This window comes from Bubalus bubalis, chromosome 14 (genome assembly GCF_019923935.1).
Source record: "Bubalus bubalis isolate 160015118507 breed Murrah chromosome 14, NDDB_SH_1, whole genome shotgun sequence".
Taxonomy (NCBI): domain Eukaryota; kingdom Metazoa; phylum Chordata; class Mammalia; order Artiodactyla; family Bovidae; genus Bubalus; species Bubalus bubalis.
In genome coordinates this window covers 55,655,478-55,680,790 of record NC_059170.1, presented here as the reverse complement: position 1 = coordinate 55,680,790, position 25,313 = coordinate 55,655,478, and the positions used below count along the sequence as shown (strand labels likewise).

Here is a 25,313-nt window from a genome sequence, read left to right as displayed (position 1 = left end):
ACATACTTTATACCTACTAAATGAGATAAGCGATTAAGATAATACTAATATTGATAAAATTGTGTGGACCTGGCACACGCAAGTTTGACTGTTGGCATAAACTGGCAGAACCCTTTTGGGAAATAAGATGGCTGTATATGATGAGGGATATAAAACTGTTATTCCTCTGGATTGGTAATCCTATGTCTATAAACTTATCCTAAGTAAACAGTAATGTGAAAGAAGGGGGAAAAGTCATAAACAGTCTGGAATCTGTGGGGGATGGGTTTCAGGACCCCCATGGGTGCCAAAATCCATGGATGCTTAAGTCCCATATGTACAATGTGTATTATATGCATACCACCCATGCATACCTTCCCATATACTTTAAATCATCTCAGGGATGATTTAGAATACCTAATACAATGCAAATGCTATGTAAATAGATGCCTGCACTTGGCAAGTTTGTTTTGTTTGGAACTTTCTGGAATTTCCCCCCAAATATTTCGATTGGCAGCTGGTTGAACCTGCAGGTGCAAAGTCCGTGGATGCGGGGGTGGGGTAGGGTGGGGGGGGGAGTGTATAAACATCAACAATCCAGTTGTGCAGGAAGAGATGCAGGGTGGCCTGGGCGGGTAGCTATGTGTTGGGGGGAGCACGGATGCCTTTGAGGAATGTGCATAGTCATAGAGTCGGGGTGGTGCTAGTGAAGACAGAAGGGATGATGGAACAGATGGAGAACTGGCGTTTCTGGAGACTCACATGACTTGTAAATCCAGGAGGAGGGATTGTAAGGGGATGGGCCAGATGCATTAGGCATGGTTTGGGACACTCTGAGTTTGGGGCATCTGTGGAGCCCCCACGGGGGACAGCTGGCAGCTGTTTCAACACAGATGCCTATAGTTCAGGGAAGGGGTCTCTGCCGAAGACGTAGACTTCAGGGGCACAAATGTGTGTGGCTGTTAAAATGACAAGAGAAAACACAGTGGGCAGGGAGGTTTCAACAGAGCGCTGGGCAAGCACAGAACAGCAAGAACCCCTGGGGACTGAGGGAGGCTAAGGCACAGAGTCGGGAAGCAGCTGGGAAGCATGGTCTGGTGCAGGTGGGAGTGTGTGAATACACTAAAGACTGTGGGAGAGACCCACAGTCCCCGCTGCAGAAGAGCCAGGAAGGAGGTGTGGAGAGGGTCCCTGGCAGCCAGCAAGGATGTGGGGAGGGTGACCAGAGACAGCACTCTCCAAACACCAGGTTTGTGGAAGCAGGGAAGAAGAGGAGGAGGAAGGCTGGGGCAGGGGAAGGCAGGCAGCACAGTTGGAGGGGGTAGGATCCAGAGAGAAGGAGGGAACAATCAGAGGAACCATACACCAGAGGAACTGGAGGTTGGGATCCTGGAGAGAGAGGGGTGACCCTCGACCAGAATCAGGAGGAAAACTTCCTCCTCTGAACCCAGAGAAGGGGAAGACAAGGGTGGACTTAGAAGTGGCCAGAGGTGGTCATCACTGCCCCTGATGCCTCACTGAACCTGGAGAGTGCAGGGACATCTGGGATTGTAAGGCAGTGAGGATGCAGGGTGCTGAGCAGGAGGGCTGCGTGCTTGTGGTGGCAACCGCAGGGCAGGAGTTTTCTCCAGGGCACCTGGCAACTCCTTGTCTGGAGTGGAGATAGCGATGGGAGGGCTGGTCTAGGGTTAGGCATTTGCTGGCTGGTTTTGGCAAAGACAGAATATAAAGGACAGCATTGAAGATGTTGGTGAAGATGCCTGTTCCCCTCCCCAGAATTAATTACTGCTTCCTTTAGCCATTTTCCTTTCCACCCAAATCTAGGAAGCAAGTGAAGCCAGAAAATGGCTCAGACTTGGGATGATCTAAGAGACCAGGGAATGGAAATCTCAGTGGGGTTGGCAAGGAAGTGCCAGGGAGAAAGGGCAGCAGGACATGTGGTCAGTGGTGTAGGGCTGAAGCGGAGGCTGAGAGCCAGTGTGGATGAGGTCGGGACACTCTAGCTCTAGACAGTCACGTGGATGGTGAGGTTTTCCCAGATGCCAGCAGGACCTGGGGGAGAGAGGACAATGCGGAGTGGTGCTGATGGAAAGGCTGTATCCTAACTCCCAACTGAGAGGAGGAGGAGGCAGAATTACGGTCCAGGGAAAACATCGACAGGCTGCCCATCAAAGGGCACATGGGCCATGCAAGTAAGCAGCCTCCACCTGGGAGAGAGGCAGAGGGGACAACGTCCTGGGGGTGGGGCTGCCTGTGAGTCTCCTCTACCAGATTGTAGACAACTTCAGGGGCCTGCGTCTTGTCTCCCTAAAAGCACCTACTGCAGTGCCCCCAACTAAGAGCCCCATAAACGTCTGAAGAATAAACAAATGTACTTTCTGCTTTGTTTCTGACAGAAGTAAATACAACAGCCCAGACATTTAGGCCAATTGGAGGACCAAGGCCTATCTGAATTAATAGAAAGTTTTAATGCATATATTTAAAGTAACAAGATTTTATTATAGTCAAATACCCACAGTGACATTTCTTATTGTGACACTTCTTAATCAGAGTTGCAGAAATGAAGTTCTGTTTGAATGACTAGAAAAAAGTACCTGTATTTGGCACCCTATTAGTTTCTAAGAAAATTGTACCACAAAATGATTGAGTGTACCATATTACAGATAAACATCTCCCTCCTTCCTCGTAATATTATTTATGTAATTAATTTCCATAGCAACCCCTCTCTTCCTAGACTGGGAAATGCATGCATCCAAATTAGCCCAGATTAGGAAGTAAAGATTTGAAATAAACCAAATAGATTTGGATTATGCCGACATCGAAGTGATTCCCAGCAGACGCATGTTCAGGAGTAGAGGGAAGGTCCCCTAACGTGTGGGCGGCATCCAAGGGGATCTTTCTAATCTCATCCTGAGCTCAAGTATTCTGCTGCGTGTTCAAAAGGCAACAACTGCTGGCTATTTTTTTCTCCTTTCAGCAAAAGCTTATCTGCTTTCAATCACAAGAGACCAGGGAACTCTCTGCCTCCTGGGTCTGCATCTGAGACCTTTGAAGGCAAAGCATTAGGCTTTCAGGAAAAAAAAATACATCTACAAACAATTATTTCCACTGAGCATATTACTGACATTCTCGTTTCTGGTTTACACCCAAACTTAAAAGAAACTTTTAACTAGAATCTACCTACAGAGGACAAAATCCTATTCCTTGTGATATGGGTAGATGAGGCCTGAGAGAGGGGCCAAAGGTTTGTGGTTGGATTGATCTGAAAACATTCCATATGCTATGTGGATAGGTATTGGGTAAGCAGGACATATTTTTGCTATCTGAATCCATAGCTAAAGGTCAAGCTATTACCCTGCTAACAGTTTCATTAGGAGTAATGATGTGAAAAGAGGTATTGCAGTAATGCGTTGGGCCTCCTACTATGTTAATAGTGGGTCATTAAAAATCAGAGGAGAACAATTTGCATTTATCCTTAGAATGCGATAGGTCCTGAAAAGAAATTTCCCTTCTCTCCTAGTTTAATATATTAAGGGGAAGCGAGGGATGATTTTACATAAGTCCAAATCATCTGAACAAGTGGATTAAGGCCAACCATTAAACTGAATACAACTGTGGAAGCATCTACTCTGCTTAACATCATCTGAGGTCCCAAGGCACAAAGATACGTGAAGTCACCGGGGAAAAAACTGACAAAGGTGCAGTTTGATCTGTACACAAATAAGGACTTTTCTCAGATGCCTGCATTCAAACCCTGCCCTTTAACTGGGCATCAATAATCAATAAGCTAGTGGTAGCTGAGCGGATCCTTCCCTGGGAACCCGGGATCTGATGTCATCATCAGTGAACACAGTGGTGCGGCACATGTCTGGATGTGGCAGGAGAACAGGTCGGATCGGCCATGTTCCTCAAACAGCTGTCTGTCCATGTGATAGTTTCTAGAGCAGTGGTCCCCAACCTTTTTGGCACCAGGGACCAGTTTCTTGGAAGACAATTTTTCCATGGACCCAGTGGGGGGTGGGGGGATGGCTTTGGGATGATTCAAGTACTTTACATTTTGGGGCATGTTCTTTCTATTATTACATCAGCTCAGATCATCAGGCATTAGATCCCAGAGGTTGGGGACCCTTGTTCTAGAAGGCTCTCCATGTGGGATTTTCTGGCTCTCTGCACTGGGAAAAGCAGGGCACTGTACAGATGTTGAAAGAAAGTCCCTGCATTACACAGACAATGTAAGAAGCAGGGGAAGGCTTGGGGAGCTTTCATTTCACCATGAAATTCACCATGAATAACTCCAGGCAGCCCTGAGAGCCTACTTCTCATTGGCAGACTTGGTGTAAACTTCTGATCAGAAAAACGAGCAGAAATCAAGGTTTACATCAAACAGAACTGAAAGTGGAGTCCTCCTTAGATCTGCCAAACTCCTGGACCTCGTGAGGGGCTGGGGACTAAGGGTGAGAAAGACAACTGTCCGCAGCAGGGTCCTGGGGATGTGCAAAGTGGGGAGGAAGCTTGGGACCAGCCCCAGAGGAGAGGTGGACAAGCCGACTAGGTTTCCCTGCAGGCTGCTTGCGCCCACATCCACCCACCTAAGTGAGTATAAGACAGCCAGCACCCCAGCCCACAACCAACCATTCCCTCTTTCCTTTGCCTCTTTCCAAGCTATAATTTGAAACTCCCCATGTGCTGAGCACGGTCTATCTCATTTAAGCTTGGCAGGAGCCTGGTGGCACAGGTATTATGATCCTATTTCTTTTGTGATGACAAGCTGAAAGTTCGGGCAGGTTAAATAACTGGCGCAAGGTGGCACAGCTAATAGGGATTATTTTCCATATAAGTTATTTAATTTTTAAGGCAGTCATGAAATTAAAAGACGCTTGTTCCTTCGAAGAAAAGCTGTGACAAACCTAGACAATGTATTAAAAAGCAGAAACATCTCTTTGCTGACAAAGGTCCATCTAGTCAAAGCTATGGTTTTTCTGGTAGTCATGTATGAATGTGAGAATTGGACCATAAAGAAGGCTGAGCACCGAAGAATTGATGCTTTCAAAATGTGGAGCTGGAGAAGACTCTTGAGAGTCTCTTGGACAGCAAGGAGATCAAACCAGTCAATCCTAAAGGAAAACAATCCTGAATATTCATTGGAAGGACTGACGTTAAAACTGAAGCTCCAGTACTTTGGCCATCTGATGTGAAGAGCTGATTCACTGGAAAAGATCCTAATGCTTGGAAAGATTGAGGGCAGAAGAGGGTGATAGAGGATGACATGGTTGGATGGTATCACTGAATCAATGGACATGAGTTTCAGCAGCAAGCTCTGGGAAATAGTGAAGGAAAGGGAAGTCTGGCGTGCTGCAGTCCATAGGGTTGCAAAGAGTTGGACACGACTTAGCGATTGAACAACAATGAGAACACAGATTCTGGAAAAGAACAGTGGTTGAATTCTCCATAGGAATAAATCTATAGCTGACTGGGGTAATGCTTACGTGTGACAGCTGTGAGCGCTGGTGGTGCTTTTCACCCACACAACACAGAAGGATGGCAGCCATGGGTGGGAGACCCCTCCCCGGGTCTGTGGGATCACGCCTCCCCCTCCAGATCAAGGGGCCCCAGGTGGCCTTGGTAGGGAACGGGGCGGGACACAGCCTCAGGCAGCTTGGGTGTACAGCAAGGATGAAATGAGACATGTGCACAACAAAGACGGAAAGACAAGCCACACAGACCCGCATTCAAAGAATGGCCTAAGGCTGTACCTGAGGATGAAGAAACAGAAGGAGGGAGGGAAGAACAGGAAGGGGGAGGGGGGAAAAGCGGACATGACCTGTGGGATAGTAAGAATTGCAGCAATGCCAAACTGATGGAGACTGAGCAGTACTGGCTCAGAGGCAGACAGAAGACCAAAAGTAGACACGGAAAAGCGGCGATTTGTCTATGACAGAGCTGGATCACAATTCACATTAAAAAAAGAAAAAAAGGATGGTGTTAAATAAGCGACAACCCATAGGAAAAAAACACATTCAATCCCTCCCTCAAATTTTATAGCAAAGGTAAATTCCAGATGGATAAAAGACTTGAATATGAAAGAGAAAACTTGAAAACTTTGTTGGGAAAAAAAAATATATCATTACATAATCAGGGCAGGGAGGACTTCTTTAAAAGGGCACAAGAAATGCACTAGGCATAAAGTAACCCATCTGACTGCTATTCTAAACTCTGGTATGATAAAGGTCAGAAGTTTCTACAAGTTGGAAAATAAGAAAAAAATATTTTTAACACCTGAAAACAGAATAAAGAATTTATGTAAGTCAATAAGGAACCAACAACCTGATGGGAAACACAGGAAAAGGATGGATGTTCACAGGCAGATAACCAAATGGTAATAAATATGAAATGATGCTCAACCTCACTACTTATCAGGGAACCCACCCCTGAGGTGCTACTTGAGGCCCATCAGACTGACAAAAGTCAAATTTGTTAACACCAGATGTCAGTGAAAAGAAGGAGAAACAGGATTTTGGATCCATTGCTGGGGGGTGTCTAAGCGATACTGTTGGCATGAGAGAGCTGTTGGACCAGTCTTAGTGGCGACGACACCTCTACCCTGAGACTGAGCTCCACTGCCTGCTGCACCGCTTTCTGCAGAGAATCAAGAGCAAGGAGGACCAACATAACTGTCTCTTAACAGAAGACGGGAACGAAAGTGCTTTGTTTATACAGGGGTGAGCGGTTAAAAGGAATAAACTAGATTTATGATGCACTGATATGGATCAACTTGAGAAAAAAGGACACAAATTTGCAAAAAAGTACAGCATGAGGCCATGCATGTACACTCACAAATTCGCAAAATAGTAAATGTGATGAACGGATACATACTTGAGCAGTAAAGATGGAAAAAATGAACGGGGAAGACTCACACCAACTTCACTGATACTCTGGAACAGGAAGGAGAAAGAGTAAGAGAGTCTGGTGGAGGAACATTGTGATTCTTAAAAAATTAAAGAGAGAGGCTGGGGTAGGAAGTAAGTCTAGACATCTGTTTTCGATCTCGGTGTTAAGACGGAGAGAAAAGGAATCTTGGAAAATATCTCCAACACACTCAAGATGAAGAGGAATGTATTATTTCCACTTCTGACCTCAAGACTACTTACTGCTAATTCAGACAAACACTGTTTGTAGATCAGTCTATGAACAGATCAGACAACATCTCCTAGGATGAGGCTGTGGACATACCAGCACTGACGGGTCTCAAGATCATGCCTTACACACACTCTCTCTTGGAATGAGCATCAGCAGTTTTCTGTAAAAGACAGCCAGCAGGGACTTCTCTGGTGGTTCAGTGATTAAGACTTTGAGCTTCCACCGCAGGGGACACGAGTTCGATCCCTGGTCGGGGAACTAAGATCCTGCATGCTATGCAGCACGGCCAAAATAGGAATAAAAGAGACCCAGGAGAAGTCTGGGTGATCTGCCTGCTAGAAACAACAGGTGAAGGTGAGAATCCATCATCCTGCTGGTCTCAGCTGAAGTGTGACCTTCTCAGGAAGGGCCTCCCTGAGTTGGTTAACCAGTGGTTTTTAAATCAAACCATTTAGTGATCGTCTGAACTATCAACTCAACAAGCGCAGAGATCACAGCTCTCTTGTTTGTGGCTGGCACATGACAGGCAGCGTAAGTGCATGGTTGGTGGAAGAATAAATCAGAGAAACTCTTTTTCTCAGGTCTGTGACTTAACTCAAAAGAACTGAAGGAAGAATTCTTCAGTAAATAGTCATTAATCTTGAAAGACACTGAGTCCTGGAGTTCATTTTGGGTTTGATTTAACAAGACTGAGCTTAAGTGTATCAACAAATACACCTAAATATGAGGTCTTCAGATTAGAAGGAAAGTTAAAGTTAAGGTGAAGCAGTCGTGCAAACAATAATGTGTTTACTGATGAGATCAGAATATCATACTGAACTGCATACATAGGAGCCTGCAGGGCAGTCAGCTGGCCCAGGAGAGTCATAGCTGGCCTCAACGACCATGGAATGCTTTGTCCTTGGTGCTGAGCCTTCCACGGGGCGTGAACTTCTAGGTGGTGGTTGTAATGAAGAAGACTTTGGATCGCCATAAAACTGACTTCTGGACATATTTTTTAATTATGAGAATTTGGACAAATTTACTGAAGGTGGCATGAGTGGTAAAGAACCCGCCTGCCAAGAGACACGGGTTCGATCCCTGGGTCAAGAAGATCCCCTGGAGGAGGAATGGCAACTCACTCCGGTATTCTTGCCTGGAGAATGCCATGGGCAGAGGAGCCTGATGGGCCACAGTCCATGGGGTGGCAGAGTTGGACACGGCTGAAGCAACTTAGCAGCACTGAACCATAGAATTTCTGAACTGGAAGCAAGTTGAAAAATTAGCCAAGTCACACTTTGTTTTTTTCCCCCAGGAAAGGGTAATGTCTCAAGACCTTACATGGCAGTTGGGAGTAAGTCTACGATGCTCCTTTCATTGTCTCCAAACTGGTAGGACTTGGAGGTTTGAACAGTCTTGGGGAATCACAGCGATTCTCAAAGATCAGAGGCCACAGAAGAGTCTAGAGGAAAAGAACTAGATCCCTTGTCTGGTTTTGACTACAGCGGTGTCTGTGTCTAAGAGGAAGTGCCTGTAATGGTGTCTTACATTAAACAAATTTAATTTTAATTTACTTTTATCTAAGGAAGCCCTCAAGGGCTTCCCTGGTCACTCAGCAGTAAAGAACCCTCCTGCAATGCAGGAGATGTCAGAAACATGGTTTCCATCCTGGGTCAGGAAGATCCTCTGGAGGAGGAAATGGCCACCCACTCCAGTATTCTTGCCTGGAAAATGCCATGGACAAAGGAGCCTGGTGGGCTACAGTCCTTGGGGTCCTAAAGAGTTGGACATGACTGAGAGTGAGCACGCACACACACACACACACACACACACGAGGAACCCCTCAGTAGGGCTCATCTGTAACACAACTAGTGAGAAGTGTAACACTTTCCTGTGGCTTGTGGTGCAGCACGTGGCAACATGTTCACTTCCTGTGCTGGGTGTGTTTCAAGGGGATGAATTATACCTGCTAAATATTAAGGTCTGGTTAACAACAAACTTTGACCTAATGGTATTTCACTATGTACCCCCTTTTTTGGCAAAGAGAAATGTTTCAAGATCATAGATGAAATTCTGCTTGGAAGGCATCCTGGAAATAATATAACTCCTTTACTTCAGAGATCAGGAACCAAGAGGCTCGGGTGAAACGAAATTTAAAGGCTCAGGAATCATCAGCTCAAATAGTTGGGCAGTGGCATAAATCACACGTCCACTGAGTGGCTAAGCATTGCTTGCCAGGACGCTTCTCTGTGTATCTGTTCTTTATGGAAACAAATGAGGGGAAAGTGCTGAGTTTTTCTCTTGGTTTTTAAAGCTAGGATTCTTGGCTTGTGAACTTTTGAAGTCATTCCATGAGGTCCTGAGTGTACTTGCTGGCCAGTTAATAGTCACAGGACCAGAATGAGTGATGACATATTTGGGAAGCTCAGGGACCATTCTGTCCCTCACCACCACCTAAATTCGCAGATGGCTGAGATGGGAAGGACAAGAATGACGAGCTGTGCGAGCAGTAGGGGTGCTGAGGTCTCGCCCATGGGGATCAGGTCAGCAGAGCAACACACTCACCCCATCCCTGCCTCCATCCGCCCGTGGCTGATGTTGCAAGTGAGCATGGCAGTGAAGATGCTGGGCGTTAGGACAGGGCTGATGCCTCAGAGCTGGGGTTCTATTTCCTCTTCTTTCTTAACGGTGAACAACTCCCTTCTAATTGAGATCGGCTTAAGGAAATTTGGGAGTTATGTTGAGACTGACAAGAGGAAGTTCTCAATCTTTCAGTACTGTCTTTTTGAGCCACCGAGGTGCCGTGATGATGGATGCTAAGAAAACACAGGGATGGATAAGTATGCTGACATTATCAAGAAGCCTTGAGATGGTAAAGACAGAAAATGGCACATTTAGCTTGCCTTGGGATTCAATTTGGGAGTTTATTTAAAATCTAAATCCCATGAGGAAATTATTACACTTTACCTTTTGGAGATGATTACTTTCTGGTGTGAATGAAAGTGGGAAAAACTACACTTCCTATATTGCATACTGTGGTGGCTGCTCTTTGATACATAATGATAATTCATGCTTTCAGAGGCGCCACAGAATACAAATTAGGTTTTACATTCAGGATCGCTTTGATGGTTTTGACTGATAAGATTTATACCATCCTCAACTGCTCTATACCACCTGATTTGTCTGTTACTGTTGTTTCTTCTATCTTCAAACTTATAATTCTGCCTTCTCTAATTTCAGTGGCTCTCTTCCAACTGGTCATGGAGAAGTTGTGTGCTTACCCTGGTTTCATGTCCTGTGGGGTAGAGTTGTTTTGATTTTTAAGACACCAGCTTTTTCAGTGAGGATGAACTGACTGCCTAATTCCATCTATCTTTCCTTCCTTCCTGCATTTATTGATCATTAACTGCATTTCACATGCCAAGGAACATGCAAAGCAAATATCCCCCATGTAAGATTTGCCCTCTAGGCGCCCATAGTCTTGGAAAGATAAGATGTCCAAGCACAAGTAGGATGACCAAAGATCCTGATTTTCACTGGAGAGTTCAAAATGCCTGTTTTCCCTGTGAAGCGATTAACAGCACCATTTTCACTCTCAAAGGGTTCCAGTTTGGACAATAAATGATAGAGCCATCCTCCACCTAAACCATGAGTAGCAAAGCTAAGGGTTAGGATGTACTGCTAAGCTGTATAAAGGTAACGTGTGCTATAAGAATTTAAAGAAAGGAAAAATCGATGGAGGCTCAGGCACCAGGAGAGAGTCTCACCATCAAGGTAATGAGACCAAGAAGAATGGGCAGGATTTGTCTACAAAGAGAGAAGAGCATTGTAGCCTGGGGAACACAGCGAGACTCAAAGTCCAAGACAAGCAAGTGATGCTTAAGGAACCGTGTCAGTGCTGGGCTGGTTCACCACGTAGGAGCCTGGGGGAAATGTGGTCAAGCTCTGGGGAATCTGGGGAAAGGCCAGAGATTGCACTTGATTTAACAGGCAAAGAAGGGGTAGGAAAAATGCCATGGACTCTTATCTTACAAGTGGCTGTTAGTATACCGTTAGTACAACCTAGATGAAGAACTAAGGGGTAGGAAGTATATTTAAAAAGTGTTTCTGCAGAACTTCAGGGTCAAAGTGATAGACAGCTGGACTAGGATGGTGTCAGAGAAGCTGAAGCAGGAGAATGCTGATGCTGCTGTCAAAAATGATGTGTCTGGTGGTCCAGTGGTTAAGACTCTATGCTTCCACTGCAGGGATTGTGGGTTTGATGCCTGGTCGGGCAACTAAGATCCTGCATGCCAAGTGGTACAGCCAAAAAAAAAAAAAAAAAAAAAACATTCCTGCCAGGGAATGTTAGTGTAAGAAGGCCCAAGCCACCTTTCAGGTGTTGCACGCTTGGGTAAGAAGGACCAGCCAGCCCTGACTCTAGAAAGAGGCCAGGACAGGTCCCCTCATCTTCTAGTGGTCAGGTTGGATGGCCTGCCTGTCTTGGTTCCTGCTGTCACCTGTCTCCCTTGCACCTGGTTTCCATTCATATTTCTAATTAAGATTTTCCCCTACTTAGTTGTAGGTGGCTAAGCTGCTTCCATGTGGGATGGGTGGTGATGGAGAGGTGTGGGGACTCCTGTACATAACATAAGGGCTGCTGGATGGGCTCTGTGATCAAAAGCAAAGGGTTGACAAGGGGACGATATGATTCTGAGAAATACCAGGAGCTGATGATGGAGAAGCATCACAATCAAACCAAGTGCCAGAAGGAAGAAAGAAGATCCTGGAAACACAGTCAGCGTAAGACAGACTTGACTATAGGGAGAAAACCAGACTAATTCCAAGAGGCAGCGTCTCTCTTTTCTAAGACAGCTGCAGCCAGGCTTGCTGTTATATGGAGATGTCTTCTAGGCACCCACAATCCATGACAGCTTTCAGTTCAATTTGAAATAAAGGCCCATGGATTTTGAGGCATTTTCTTAATGGAAACGGACATGTATCCTAGGTTTTTTGTGAGCTGACCACCAGTCCCTGGTACCACAGTGACAGCAAATATCCCACGATCACTGCATAGACATCTGTGGGGCAGCTGTCCAAGCGAATGTCAATTCCCGAGTCTCAGAAGTCTGCTGAGTCTCTTGTAGGAGACAGTCAATAACTGTTCATGGAAATGAATTAAAATAATTGCCAGATCACTAGCACCAACGATAGGTCCAGGAGAAAAGCAACGAGGGATGTAATTTGACTAGCTTGGGACTTATTATCCAATTCTGCTTCCTGGCAATGGGAAGGAAAACAGAGACGAGGCATTACCTGAAGATGCTGACGAGCATTTCAGATTAGCCGCGCAATTCAGGGATTTAAAGAATGGTGAGGTAGGCTAAGCAGAAAATACTGCTTCTTCTGTCCAGGGCTGTGGCTAGTCCACGTCATACTGTGCCGTGGCTAGAAATTAGAAAGGTACCTCTCCCTTGGGACATATGACTAGCATCTGCCAGAAAACTGTCATAAAACAAATCGACAATGTCCACCCCGGGAAGGGTGCCTGTAACATCACAAAGTGCACAGTCATATTGTGGTGGCCCTGCCTGTGCGACAGAAACCCATCTCTTTTGACAGGAGGCTGTTTTCTTCAGCCCTGGCTATGGTGTTGAAAGGCAGGCTGGGTGAGAATTCAGCACCCGGGACTTAGAAGTGAGTCCCTGTGAGTTAATCCATGGCGGGCTCCCGTCTGTGATGAAATGGGGTGAAGACAACATCAACAAAAGCCACAGCGTCCTTCTCAACAAACATCTCCATGTGTCCCTTTGCTCCTTATGTAGATGGACTTGTCACTTTGAGGAAGGGGAGGAGGTTCCTTTTCTGAGCTTACAGATGATCAGTGACAAATGAGGGACAATCTGGCTACTCCCTATGGCCCCAATCCCACATTTCCTGGTTCATTAAGTCTGGGATGGGGCTGAGGCAGCTTTAAGAAGCAGCTTTAAGAAGCACAGCCCCAGGGACTTACTTCTCTGGCAGTTCAGTGATTAAGACTCCGCCTCCCAATGCAAGGGGTGCAGGTTCGATCCCTCCCACTTAGCTGGGGAGCCAAGATTCCACATGCCTCCAGGCCAAAAAAACCAAAACATAAAAAACACAAGCAACATGGTAACAAGTTCAATAAAGACTTAATACTTTAAAAAAATAAAAAAGCACAGCTCAGGTTGAAAACTCCTGAGGGTAAACTATGTTTGCATCCATGGCAATTGGCATTTATATTCATGAAGTTAAACACTCGAAGGTAAACAGCTTGGCGAGGACTCAGGCCCTACGCTTAGAACAGACTTTAAACTGTTCTGGAGGCGAAAGGCTCCAATGTCTTACTGTGTTGAAGATTTATTAATCTTACTCTGTAAGTTAACCTTTTCCATTCTCTTTGCATCTAGGACACTGCTCATCCTTCAAGGTTGAGTTCCAACGTCACCTGTTCCGTGAGCCCTTCTCTTAACCGGGATTTGCAATCACTCCATCAGTAATGGGCACCTGATGTACTTTGGCCACCTCATGCGAAAAGTTGACTCATTGGAAAAGACTCTGATGCTGGGAGGGACTGGGGGCAAGAGGAGAAGGGGACGACAGAGGATGAGATGGCTGGATGGCATCACTGACTCGATGGACATGAGTCTCAGTGAACTCTGGGAGTTGGTGATGGACAGGGAGGCCTGGCGTGCTGCGATTCATGGGGTCGCAAAGAGTCGGACACGACTGAGTGACTGATCTGATCTGATCTGATGTTCATTCTGTCCTGTCTTAGAGATGGTGCTAGGTTCAGCTCACTGTTTACAGCTCTGTCGCTCTGCGGGACTGCACACCCTGAAGGTCAGGGCACCTTTTCTCAGCTCTCAATGGGCTGGTAATAAGCCTGAGTGTTGTTAACAGAAATGTCTTGCCTGCTGATGATTTCTAAGTTTGTGAGGTCAATGCAAATACTGCAAATGTTTGGGTGGTCTTGTGACTTAACTGGAATCAGAAAAGCGGCCAAGACCACGTCTTCTGTGTGACACTGTTTGGTGTGGAAGTTGGTGCAAAGTGCTCCAGATATGCCATTGAGGAGGAGTCTGGGCAAATGCTTGCCAAGAACAGAGACGACTCTCTGTGTAGCGACAGTAGAGCCTCCCAGCATACTACACATGTGTTTATTGATCCACATACTAGTCTCCGGCTGAGTCTGGCTATGCCCTTTTTCCACTTTGGGAAACGAGGCAGTTCATCCCTCAAGTCCTGGGGAGCCACTGAGGGTGTGTCTGAAACCAGAACCCTTGTGTCAGACGACAGGAAAAAATCAGGTTAAGCCCCAGACAGTCTAACGGTGAGAGCTGTGGACATAGGTTATCTTGTCCTTTGCTCCTGGAGAGATGCAGGGCAGGCTTCAGAAAAGACGCACTCTTAGCAACAGAGGGGGATGGACATGTGCAAGAGGGCCAGGCAGCCCAGACAGATGGTGTCTCATTGGAACCAGTCATTACAACCTGAGTCTCTGCGACCCCATGGACTGTAGCCCGCCAGGCTCCTCCGTCCACTGGATTTTCCAGGCAAGAATACTGGAATGGGTTGCCATTTTCTTCTCCAGGGGATCTTCCCAACCCAGGGATGGAACCCAGGTCTCCTACATTGCAAGCAGAGACGCTTTTCCGTCTGAGTCATCAGGGAAGCCCTGCCAAGGGGGTTGTCTGGAAACAGCTGCCATCAGTCATCGGCAGCTGCTTGTTCAAAATCCAGATTCCTGGACTACCCTATACCTACTGAATCAATCTCCAGGAGGGGACCCAGAAATTGGAATTTTGAACCAATACCTGTGGTAATTCTGATGCACCTTGAATTACGAGACCAGCTATGGCAGGGGTTGAACATATAGGGTTCCAGGTGCAGAATGATCAAGGTTCAACATCACCCACGTGTTGCTGGGCCTCCATAAAAAGAGGGAGAGTGCCAATAACGACAACTAGGTAGTAGTCACAGACAAGTTACGAATGTGACATCATTAAATAATCTCTTAGAGTCTGTCGTCATATAGTATTCAGGCCTGTCCTGTTTTAAGCTGACCTGATGCATAAACCGATGAACAGATAAATTCACAAATGGTTCAGTTCAGTTCAGTCACTCAGTTATGTCCGACTCTTTGCAACCCCATGGACTGCAGCATGCCAGGCTTCCCTGTCCACAATGGTTAGTCATCTTCTAAAAGGATTCTTTTTTACAGTAATTTACTTTTTAATTCAAGGATAAATTATGTTTATCCTTTACAGAATTATGTTGGTTTCTGCCAAACGTTAACATGAACGCTTCCAGTATACAGAACCACAAGAACCACAGAGAAAGAGCATGAAAGTTGTACTGTGACTTCCAACATTGTAACATGGAAACTAAAAGGATTCTTGAATGAAAGCATTCATCGATTGGCTCCAATGGGCAAACGCTTCACCTAGAACTGAATTTACATACAGTGTTGGAAGTCGCACGTGCAGTGGGACCTGCATGCTCTTTCTCTGTGGTTTTATGTACTGAAAGTGTCTCTTTCCCTAGGAAAAGGATCATGCTTCTATTTTCCTCCCTATTGTCAATGGGATTGATTCTCACTGTCTTCAAAGGAAGACCTGCCCTTGAAACTAGGAAATAAACAGAAGGAGAGCTAAGCTTATCTAGAAATTCATTCTGAATACCACACAACTCACCAGTCATTTCAAATCATTAGCATGGCCACCTTCCCAGTGGAATTTATAAAGAATCCAAAATGCTAAAATTTAAGATAAAAATTTAAAGTACCGATACCTTTCTTTCAATAGTCCTCATAGAAGAAACGAAGTAATGGCTTGGAGAGAGGCCTGGGGTTCAATCTTGGTTTTCCCACTTACTAGCTGTTTCCTTGGAGAAGGCAATGGCAACCCACTCCAGTACTCTTGCCTGGAGAATCCCAGGAACAGAGGAGCCTAGTGCGCTGCCATCTATGGGGTTGCACAGAGTCGGACATGACTGAAGCGACTTAGCAGCAGCAGCTGTTTCCTTTAAGTTTACTTAACTTCTCACAGTCTCAGCTTCCTTTCCCATAAATGGAACGAAAATCATCAGCATCACAGGGGTATCCGAATGCAAGCTGATGTTTCAGCCTTGTTCTTAAAGAGAGCTCTCAGAGCTCAAAGAAGTTACTATCAAGAAATAAGTAACGGCTTCCCTGGTGGCTCAGTGGTGAGGAATCTGCCTGCCAATGCAGGAGACACAGGTTTGATCCCTGTTCCAGGAAGATCCCACATCCTGTGGAGCAACTAAGCCCATGTACCACAACTGAGCCTGTGCTCTACAGCCCAAGAGCTGCAACTACCGAGCCCATGTGCTCTAGAGCCAATGCTCTGCAACAAGAGACACCATTACAATGAGAAGCCCGTGCACTGCAATGAAGAGTATCCCTCGCTAGCAGCAACTTGAGAAAGTCCTTGCAGTAACAAAGACCCAGTACAGCCGAAAATAAATAAATAAATAAAATTATTTTCTTAAAAAAAGAAAGAAATGACTAAGAAGTCAGATGTAGATTCCACCCCCAAACACATTAAAGTCTATTAGAGACCAGATAGAAAACAGCTATACACTTTTGGGGAATAAATCCAAGGAAATAAGTGTTGATAAAAAAGTGGAGAATAAAGGAGTTCTAAAATGGCAGGGACTTCCCCGGCAGTCCGGCGGTTAAGACTCTGCGCTTCCACTGCAGAGGGTGCAGGTTTGATCCCTGGTCGGGGAACCAAGATTCCACTTGCCAAGAGGCACAGCCAAAAAGTTCAAAAAATAAAATGACAAAGAGACCCTGGATGTCTCTTGACCCATCTGGAATAAAAGGAGCGGTTTTGGTGGTCTGTTCAGCAGAGCCTATGAAAGGGTGGGTCTCATGAAGTGTCAGAAACACCACCACCCAAGGAGAGCGCCCTCCTGGGGATGAGACGATCCCTGTGGACCATCCCAGCAGGTCAGCAGCCTAGATGCCCCCAAGAGTAGCATCGAAGTTTGTGCTGCATCGTGTATTGCATGGAGTGAGCGAAGGGCAGTACAGTGGTTCCTGCAATTGACAAGCAGACATAATTTGCTTTGAATGCAAGAGGATTCAAGAATCTTGTTTGTTGGATAGTACCAGGTTGGCCCAAAAGTTCGTTCAGATTTTTACTTAAGACCATGAAAAACCCTAACGAACTTTTGGGCCAACTCAATAATAAAACTCTCTCAACTAATTACTATGAAGCTGAATTAAAAACCATAACCTAGGCTCTAAAAACAGCTTTACTGCAACTATACTTTCTGAAGAGCCTTCAGACATGAATGATTATGTCAATATCTAACAAAACTCTCACTAAGTCACCCTGCATGGTCTCCTGGCATAAGACATCAAGAACTAGGTGGTCTCTGGCAGGTAAAGCATGAAGGGAGGAAGGCCTGCCTAGGTCCTGACCTCAATGCTGCATCCTGGCTGTAAGATCATTTCCAAATTAAATCTAGGATACTAAACTCTCCTCAGCACCAAAACCCAAGACTCCACTTAATAAGATCCTAAGTTGCTTCTTCCCAGAGTTAAATGCAAAGTGCTCAGGTGGATGTTTCTAATTAAGGATCCTTCCATCATCAACACCTTAGGTCATAACCTATAAATGAATTTTCAATGAATTACCAATAAGTGTTAGCTACCATAAGACAGATGAGACTACGTTGAAAGCATGATCTCTATAAAGAGGTTTATATTTTATTTTCCAGATACTATACTATGGGGAATATTAATTATCACTACAAAGAGCTATGTTAACAATCCTACAATAAACTCTTGGTTTTTCAGCACATTTCTGTTCCTATCTATAAGCATTTTACAGGTTTTCCTTCATCTTTGTTCCCATTCTTAACCAACCTCATCACTTCGAAACAAAATCCAGCCCCACTATTGTTTTTACTTTGAAGGTTTTATAAAATTGACTGGTCTTTGTATATCCCTAAGTTGTAAAACTTTGCAAATTAATATAGTATTGGTGCACTGTCCCATAAAGGACAGAGGAAGAAAGACAGAACACTTAATATTTGCAAAATCTTTTCAAAGTATGTGGTAGACAGCAGGGGGTACATGAGTAGTCTTGCCATAATTATGAAGAAAGAAACCATTGTATTACTTTGCCAGATTACTGAGATTCAAAAGACTTGGTTGGGGAAATAAATTTCTTTTTAGCTGTAATAAACAGCAAGAAAAACTGGGTATAATTATTCTGTAAGACCTTAAATTAAGAGTTGCTTAGATTTCTTGGGTCTCTTTCATGTATGCATGTTATTTTGTTATTTTCTCTCTCTCTCTCTCTCTTTTTTAAAGAACTTTGGGAATCCCCTGGTGGTCCAGTGGTTAGGACTGTGCTTACAGAGCCGGGGATCAGGGTTTAATCCCTGGTCAGGGAACTAAGGTGCTGCAAGTCACACAGTGCAGTGATAACCAAAACAAGACAAAACAAAAAAAGAACTGTAGTTAATGACTCCTTCCAAAAATCACTTTATATTGTAGTATGTACATCAATAAATTTTTAGTGAGTCAAGGTATGATATGAAAAGAAGAAAATTAGGGCATTAAGAGAGGTGCATTCAAATTTACATTCAATTTTTGTTTCCATATTTTTGGTTTCATTGGCACTTTATTAACAAGTAACAATTTACAGCAACATCTGATGTGAGCTGTTCCAAATTAGGTGTGAGAAGCCCTGAGGATGGATGTTTAGTACTAGGCCCACTATGTCAATAAATTAAGGCAAAGAATCCCAGGGACAGAGGAGCCTAGTGGGCTGCCATCTATGGGGTCGCACAGAGCCGGACACGACTGAAGCGACTTAGCAGCAGCAGCAGCAGCAGCAGCAGGAGAAACAAAAACTTATGTCCATTCACCCTGCATGTATTTATGGAAACCCGACTGGGTGTAGAGCTCTCAGTGAGGTGCAACAGGTAATAAAAAAACAGGATGACAAAGCTCGTCCTCAAGGTGCTTGTAAGAAATTGTCAGAAAAATCATGTAAAAATGCTGGCTGATCAGTATGAACAGAATGTTCTCGTTAGAGAGACAAAGCCGACACCTCATTCATAGTTTGAACGAAGATTATAGGAATGCACACAGACCCTCTGAAGAGCGGGATGATGGAAGCCTTTCAGCTTTCTGTGTTTTTTCATGGTTTGGATTTCTTTTTTTAACAAGCATGTGTTATTTTTGTAAGAAGGAAAAGAAATCAAAATAAAAATGTTTCTATGAATCAACACTGGAAGCAAACAAGTGAATATATGGTATCTGTTGACTTAGGCTGTTGGTGCCTTATGGGTGGATTTCCGTCTGTCTTAAAGTTACTGTTTGCTTGTTGTCCTAAAAGAATTTTTAATGCCAGGTTTAATTCAACAAAAAAAGAGTATGGAAAATTAAAGTTCTTTTGTTTGATAATCTGCTCTACAATGAACTAGGTCTGAAGAGGGCTCATTGCCATTTTTATTTCTAGCTAAAGAGGAGAGATGTGAAGAAGATTATGGTGTGTTTTCTACTTCTGTTTGTAATATACTTTCTCAGGCTATGGTATCATGTCCGTTCTAAATGGAAAATGGTAGAATAAAACCCGTATCGGTTTGATATATGTAATGATATATTTCATTATTATCTATGATTAGGGTAACTCTTCTACTGTCATTAAAATGAAACGTGGTCTTTTATGATTCCCTAATTTCCAAACACTTTCATACTATTAATATACTGCCCTGGAAAAAAAAAAGAAAATTAAAACAATTCTTGGCTACATTGCAGCATGTTTAAGAGCTTCAGCATGAAAAGCATCATCAGCCTTGACCTTCATGTTTCCACAAGCCCCAGCCATATTAAATCCAAACGGGACCCTTCTTCACTTCAGCAAGTCCTAGTTACATCACTGACTATTTTTCAAATTCTGTAATCTTGTTTTCAGTGTCACTTCAGGCTGAATCATTCTTTTCAGAAGTGGCACCGATTGTGATAATCTCTGTAGCTTATTTACTACAACTCAACTGTCACTTTAAGTGAAAAAACTCTGTTGGAGAAAAAGAAATTTTCTGCTAATGAAGGCTCATGTGCTTCTGGCCATGAACAAAGGCTGCCTGGTACTTGCTAGCTCCATTTAAAAATTGTATTATTTTCAAAAGTCAGTCGTGGGTTTCCAAGTATACTCTAAGTGCTATTACGTTCATTGACTCATTTTGCGGGGACCAAGAGGTAGAGGGCTGGGGGTGCTTTCTGGGTGCCAGTCTCAGTCCACAGCCAGGAAGGAACATTCCAGTCAGTGATGATAGAGGGACTAAGGCTTGACCCCAAATTTCATGTTCATGGTGGCTGTGTTTTATATTTGCCAATTCATTGACATTCTTCCTGAAAGTCACACTGAAATACTTCTATTACCTAAAATTACATTTATCAGAATCCTAAATAAAGACATGTTAAAATTAAGGAATAGGAAAAATTAAATTAAAAAATAGATCCAGGATGTGGAACTGGAATTAAATGAAGATCCACGTATGCATGCACCTGGCTATCCTAATGCAGTGAGATTCAGACACAGCTTCACAAATGTGAATGGGGAGACACGGGGTCTTGTCTACATGTAACTGGCACGACTCATGTCACAAAACCCCAGGGAGCAGAGTAGGGTCTGGCTTCACAGTGGGTTCACTTCCACTTAGGGTGTCTTTAGAAGCAGTGACCTGGTAAAGCAACTTCTCAACTTTGGAGTGAACTGTTTTACCTTCTTTCAAAAGAGCATCACAGCTGTATTCCTTCTGACAACTAAAAATCTAAGCAGAAATCCTATGTTGAGGAAGTTCTTAGTGTGAAATGACTAAGAGGAAAACGTACTTTCATTTTCAAAGTTAATTAAGGAATGACTTTGTTTTGGTTCTGCAGCAGATCAGACTGGCTTTTAAATATCACCTTGAAACAGCAAGTTCTAGTGGTATCTGGGGCGGAGGGTTAAGGAGCTCATACCCAAAAGCCATGCCGGTGGGCAGATGTCCAACGGTAAGTTAAGTTCACCTCTAAGTTCACTGACTACAGTTTCAGCTGCATCTTTATGGAATGAAGGCAAAGCTTAACAAAGACCCCGTTAAAATGAAATGAGGCAGACCAACCTTTTATTGCACCCACAATATTTTGGTCTAGTCCTTTCCGGTTGTCATTGAGTCCTCTTTTCCTCTTCCCATTGGGTAAGGAGTTAGCCAAAGTCTTGTCATCAAAAAATGCACACACCAGTTTTCTAAACAGAAGGCTTCCTGAGCGAGTGTAGTTTGACAATATAGAGTCCAGCTGAGATTTAGGCATAAACACATCGAAGCCTTCAGCAAGTTGCACTTCTGGCTACCAAAAGAACATAAATATGTCATTAAAAGCAAGATTTGAAGTTACCAACGTTGGGCATATGTGCAACAAAAAAACATCACCAGCTCTTGCAATGGCCATATATCGTGAAAACCACACAGCCTCAGCTTTGTGTGCCAGTGTTTGCGATTTACAAACCCAGTGACTAGTTGTAATTCACCAACAAAATGCTCTAATTCCAGTATTAAGTCTCGTCAAAAACAGTGCAAAGGAGTATACCGAAAAAGCATTCTCGTCCTCAGAAAGAGTTAAGGGAAAGCTGGATAATTTCCAAAGCATTTAAGTCTAGAGCTACCCAGGGGACTTGAGACTTCTGGGTGAAACGTCTTCATTTTGTAAAGGAAGGAACTCAGGCCTAAAGAGATCATCACAAAAATAACTTGAAAAAATAATTTAGAGGTATTCAATTGCATTACAGTTTACAGATCACTTTCTCCTGCATTAAATAATTTGATCTCATTTGCCTATGGACATGGGGCTACCCCAAAGGTCTCATGCTCTTTGTACTAGGCCAGTGGTTTTTAGCTGTGCAACTGTTATTTTTTCCCCCCAAGGAAAACTTATGTCAACTAATGTATAAAATAAACAAAAATCCTGAGCAGGTGCCCTGACCCCTGCTTTGGGGAAGGAAATCTGAAGCTCTATTCCAGAGCACCATTGGGAGACCAGTGCTTCCCTGCTGGGGATTTCCTGGCTGGGGGAAACTGGGTCAGAGGACTGATAAGGGGCCTTTCAACCTGAACTCTACCATATAAGCTCAGACACTGATAATACATTCTCTGTATATGTCATGGATGTTTACAACCTATCCTTTCATCATTCAACCCACTCATACCATTTCCTTTTCACAGCTTTTCTTAGCTCCTTCTTCCCAAAGAGGTTTGGGGGAAAAAAATTTATTTATTTATTCATTCATTCATTTGGCTGCGCCAGGTCTTAGCTGTGGCACTCAGGATCTTCAATCTTCATTGCAGTATTCACAATCATTTTTTTAGTTGCGGCATGTGGGATCTAGTTCCCTCACCAGGGATCGAACCTGGGCCCCCTGCATTGGGAGTGTGGAGTTTTAGCCACTGGACTATCAAGGATGTTCATATTTATCTGATTTTATTTATTATACTATATTATAATTATTGATTAGATTGTGGCCCTTCCTGATGTCTAGAACTCAGGCTTTATGTCTCCAGGGCCTGGAACACAGTAGGCACTAAATAAATTCTTGTTAAATGGATAAAAGTTCATTAGTCATTACATAAACTACTAAGTCATTTACTACTGATTAGAACATGATGACTTTAAAATAGTAACTTTAGGGTGAAGAAATGCAGTTGGTAAATTTTCCTTTGAAAAAAGTCAGCAGGAAATCTCACTTAAGATATATCATAAAAGCTAATTCTTAGATATCTTATCGCAAACTTGGCTAACCTGATGCCACTTTAGATTTTCTAAATCATATGAGACATGTGAGGATTTGGGTCTTGTTTTTCTCCTGGAGAAGAGAAATTATTGTTTGTCCTATTGCTTCTCAAAATGCATAGCTCTGTGCACTTACTATGCCCTGTGGTCAGAGCAAAGGGTTCAGGGCTCATGGTCAGTCACTGAGTCATGTCCAGCCTTTTGCGACTCCACGGACTGCACCTATCCATGGAATTTTCTAAGCAAGAATACTAGAGTGGGTTGCCGTTTCCTTTTTTTTTTTTTTTTTTTTTTAAATTTTATTTTATTTTTAAACTTTACATAATTGTATTAGTTTTGCCAAATATCAAAATGAATCCGCCACAGGTATACATGTGTTCCCCATCCTGAACCCTCCTCCCTCCTCCCTCCCCATTCCATCCCTCTGGGTCGTCCCTGGAGAGGATCTTCCTGACCCAGGGATCAAACTCCAGTCTCCTGCATCTCCTGCATTGGCAGGCGGATTCTTTACCACTCGTGTCACCTAGGCTTGGGGAAAGGCTTAAATGACTCAGACTGTGTGGGGACCATCTAGGGCCCTGCTCCTCCTCCCAAGTGGAATTCTAAACTGGATTTTCCAGAAAATCATCTCACTTCTCTGCTTTGCTCTCCCATTTGGCTTTTGGTCTCTGAATGCACAGTGAATATCACTCTAAAAACAGTGTTGCCGGGTGGGTCCCTGACTTTTTGCCCCTCGATGCTGGTGATGGTCTGCAGAGGAAGCTGACGGGAGCCAGGGTCTGGGCCCCCAACTCCTGGGACAGAAGCTGTACACTTGGGCAACTCAAGGCACATCTGTTGAATGACTCAATGTAGAAATGTTAGGATTAAAGGAATTCTACATCAAAATCTAAGATAAAGTTGTATCCATAGTCACAATTTTATTTTGCACATCCTATGGTTGCCTAATTTAGACCTTTTATGCTAAATGAACTGACCAGATTTTTGCTGAATGCTCCTATACCATTTGAAAACCATTTAAAAAGAGTCCCTGTCTACTTTATAGAAATAGCAACTCACAGCTATTTGAAGATCCGGGGGTTTAGGAGGGTGGTACAGAAGCTCTTAAATTTGCAAGAGAGAAAAGGGAAAGATGAACCATGGTCTCTCATTCATGTATGTCTGCTGGACCGATAACCACCAAGCAGGGGTTTAGAGCAGCCACCCGACCTCTGAGACTCCTAGTACCTCCCCTTGGATTCATCGTGTAGGACTTGAACCTGGTTTGAGAGACTGACCTAGACTAGCCCACCAGGCAGGACTGGCCACTCCTTTCTTCACAGGTGCAGTGTTTTCTATGAACTACATTTCTGGCAATTTTCATGATGCATTTGTTTAGTTGGGAGTTTGTGTTTCTCATCAGAATGTGTACTGTCTTTGGCATTCAGAGTGCCAAACGCCTGGCTAGCAGCGCCTGATAGATTTTTCTCAGAATGAACAAAACACTATGGAAGAATTCATTCAAAATGACTAGTATTGATTTCGAGGTCTTTTATCCCCACATAAAGGAAGTGGCTGTGGAAGTCAGCTGTGCCCCAGTCCAGCCCGCCAGCTTTCTCCTAGCAGGGCCCGTGCTGACTGGGGGGAGCAAGCTACCGAGAGAACACGGCCCTGACTCAATCAATATTTACTTGGCATCCTCCGTGTGGAAGGAGTTTAAGGTCAGGCTCACCAGATGAAACATGTACATAAACCCCGATCATACAGAGTGGAGAATGACCAATGCTGCAAGAAGGGTAAGGACCACTAGGCAGAGTTGGCTGGTGAGGGGAGAAGGGATTTGGGTAGAGGGGGCAGGATAGCATTTTATTAGGACCTTGGAGGTTTTAGGATTTCGGAGAGATGCAGTTGCTGTTTGGGGCATCTGCTCCGACTCCTAAAACTAAGCATCTGGAGGTTTCTGTGGAGCTGAGACTCCCTATGGGATCAGAGCAGTGTTCTGATTTCTGAGATGCTATCCCGATGCATGAGCCGTCAATACTTTGTGCTCTACTTTCTACTGCCAGACAACTGTTGTTATTTTGAAGACTTCCCTCCAGATCAAGGAACACGAACTCGCCCAGTTATGCCTCCTTTACAAAGGAGTCAGTTTTATTAGTGGAGGCAACAGCCAGGGGCAGCAGCAGAGGCCAAGGTGACTGGTCTCTGGCCCTCCCTGCTCCTCAAGTCTTTTCTTTCAAGCAGACTTCTTAGCTGGTTGTCAGTGAGCACTAAGGTGTCACAAAACTACAAACCAATTCCTTAAAAAAAAAAAAGGATTGGGGAGCCTTACTTCCTAAGGCATGAAGAATTTGATGGTTGATTAATCTCAATGTTTTACAATGAAACCTTTTTATCGCCTCCATTTTATAAATATAATCAC

At 44.1% G+C, this 25,313-nt stretch overlaps 1 protein-coding gene across 7 annotated transcripts in view; it reads right to left on the bottom strand.

Annotated features, from left to right (window-relative positions):
• BEND7 (BEN domain containing 7) overlaps positions 1-25,313 on the bottom strand; it is an 88,049-nt gene that overhangs the window by 15,783 nt on the left and 46,953 nt on the right. For 6 of the 7 annotated variants that reach the window (XM_025264373.3, XM_025264372.3, XM_045162712.1 and 3 more), the window contains one exon: positions 21,250-21,475. In XM_025264373.3, coding sequence (XP_025120158.2) covers positions 21,250-21,475 — 226 coding nt within the window. The remainder of the gene's footprint in view (positions 1-21,249; positions 21,476-25,313) is intronic. The other variant, XM_025264377.3, reaches the window with a different exon arrangement.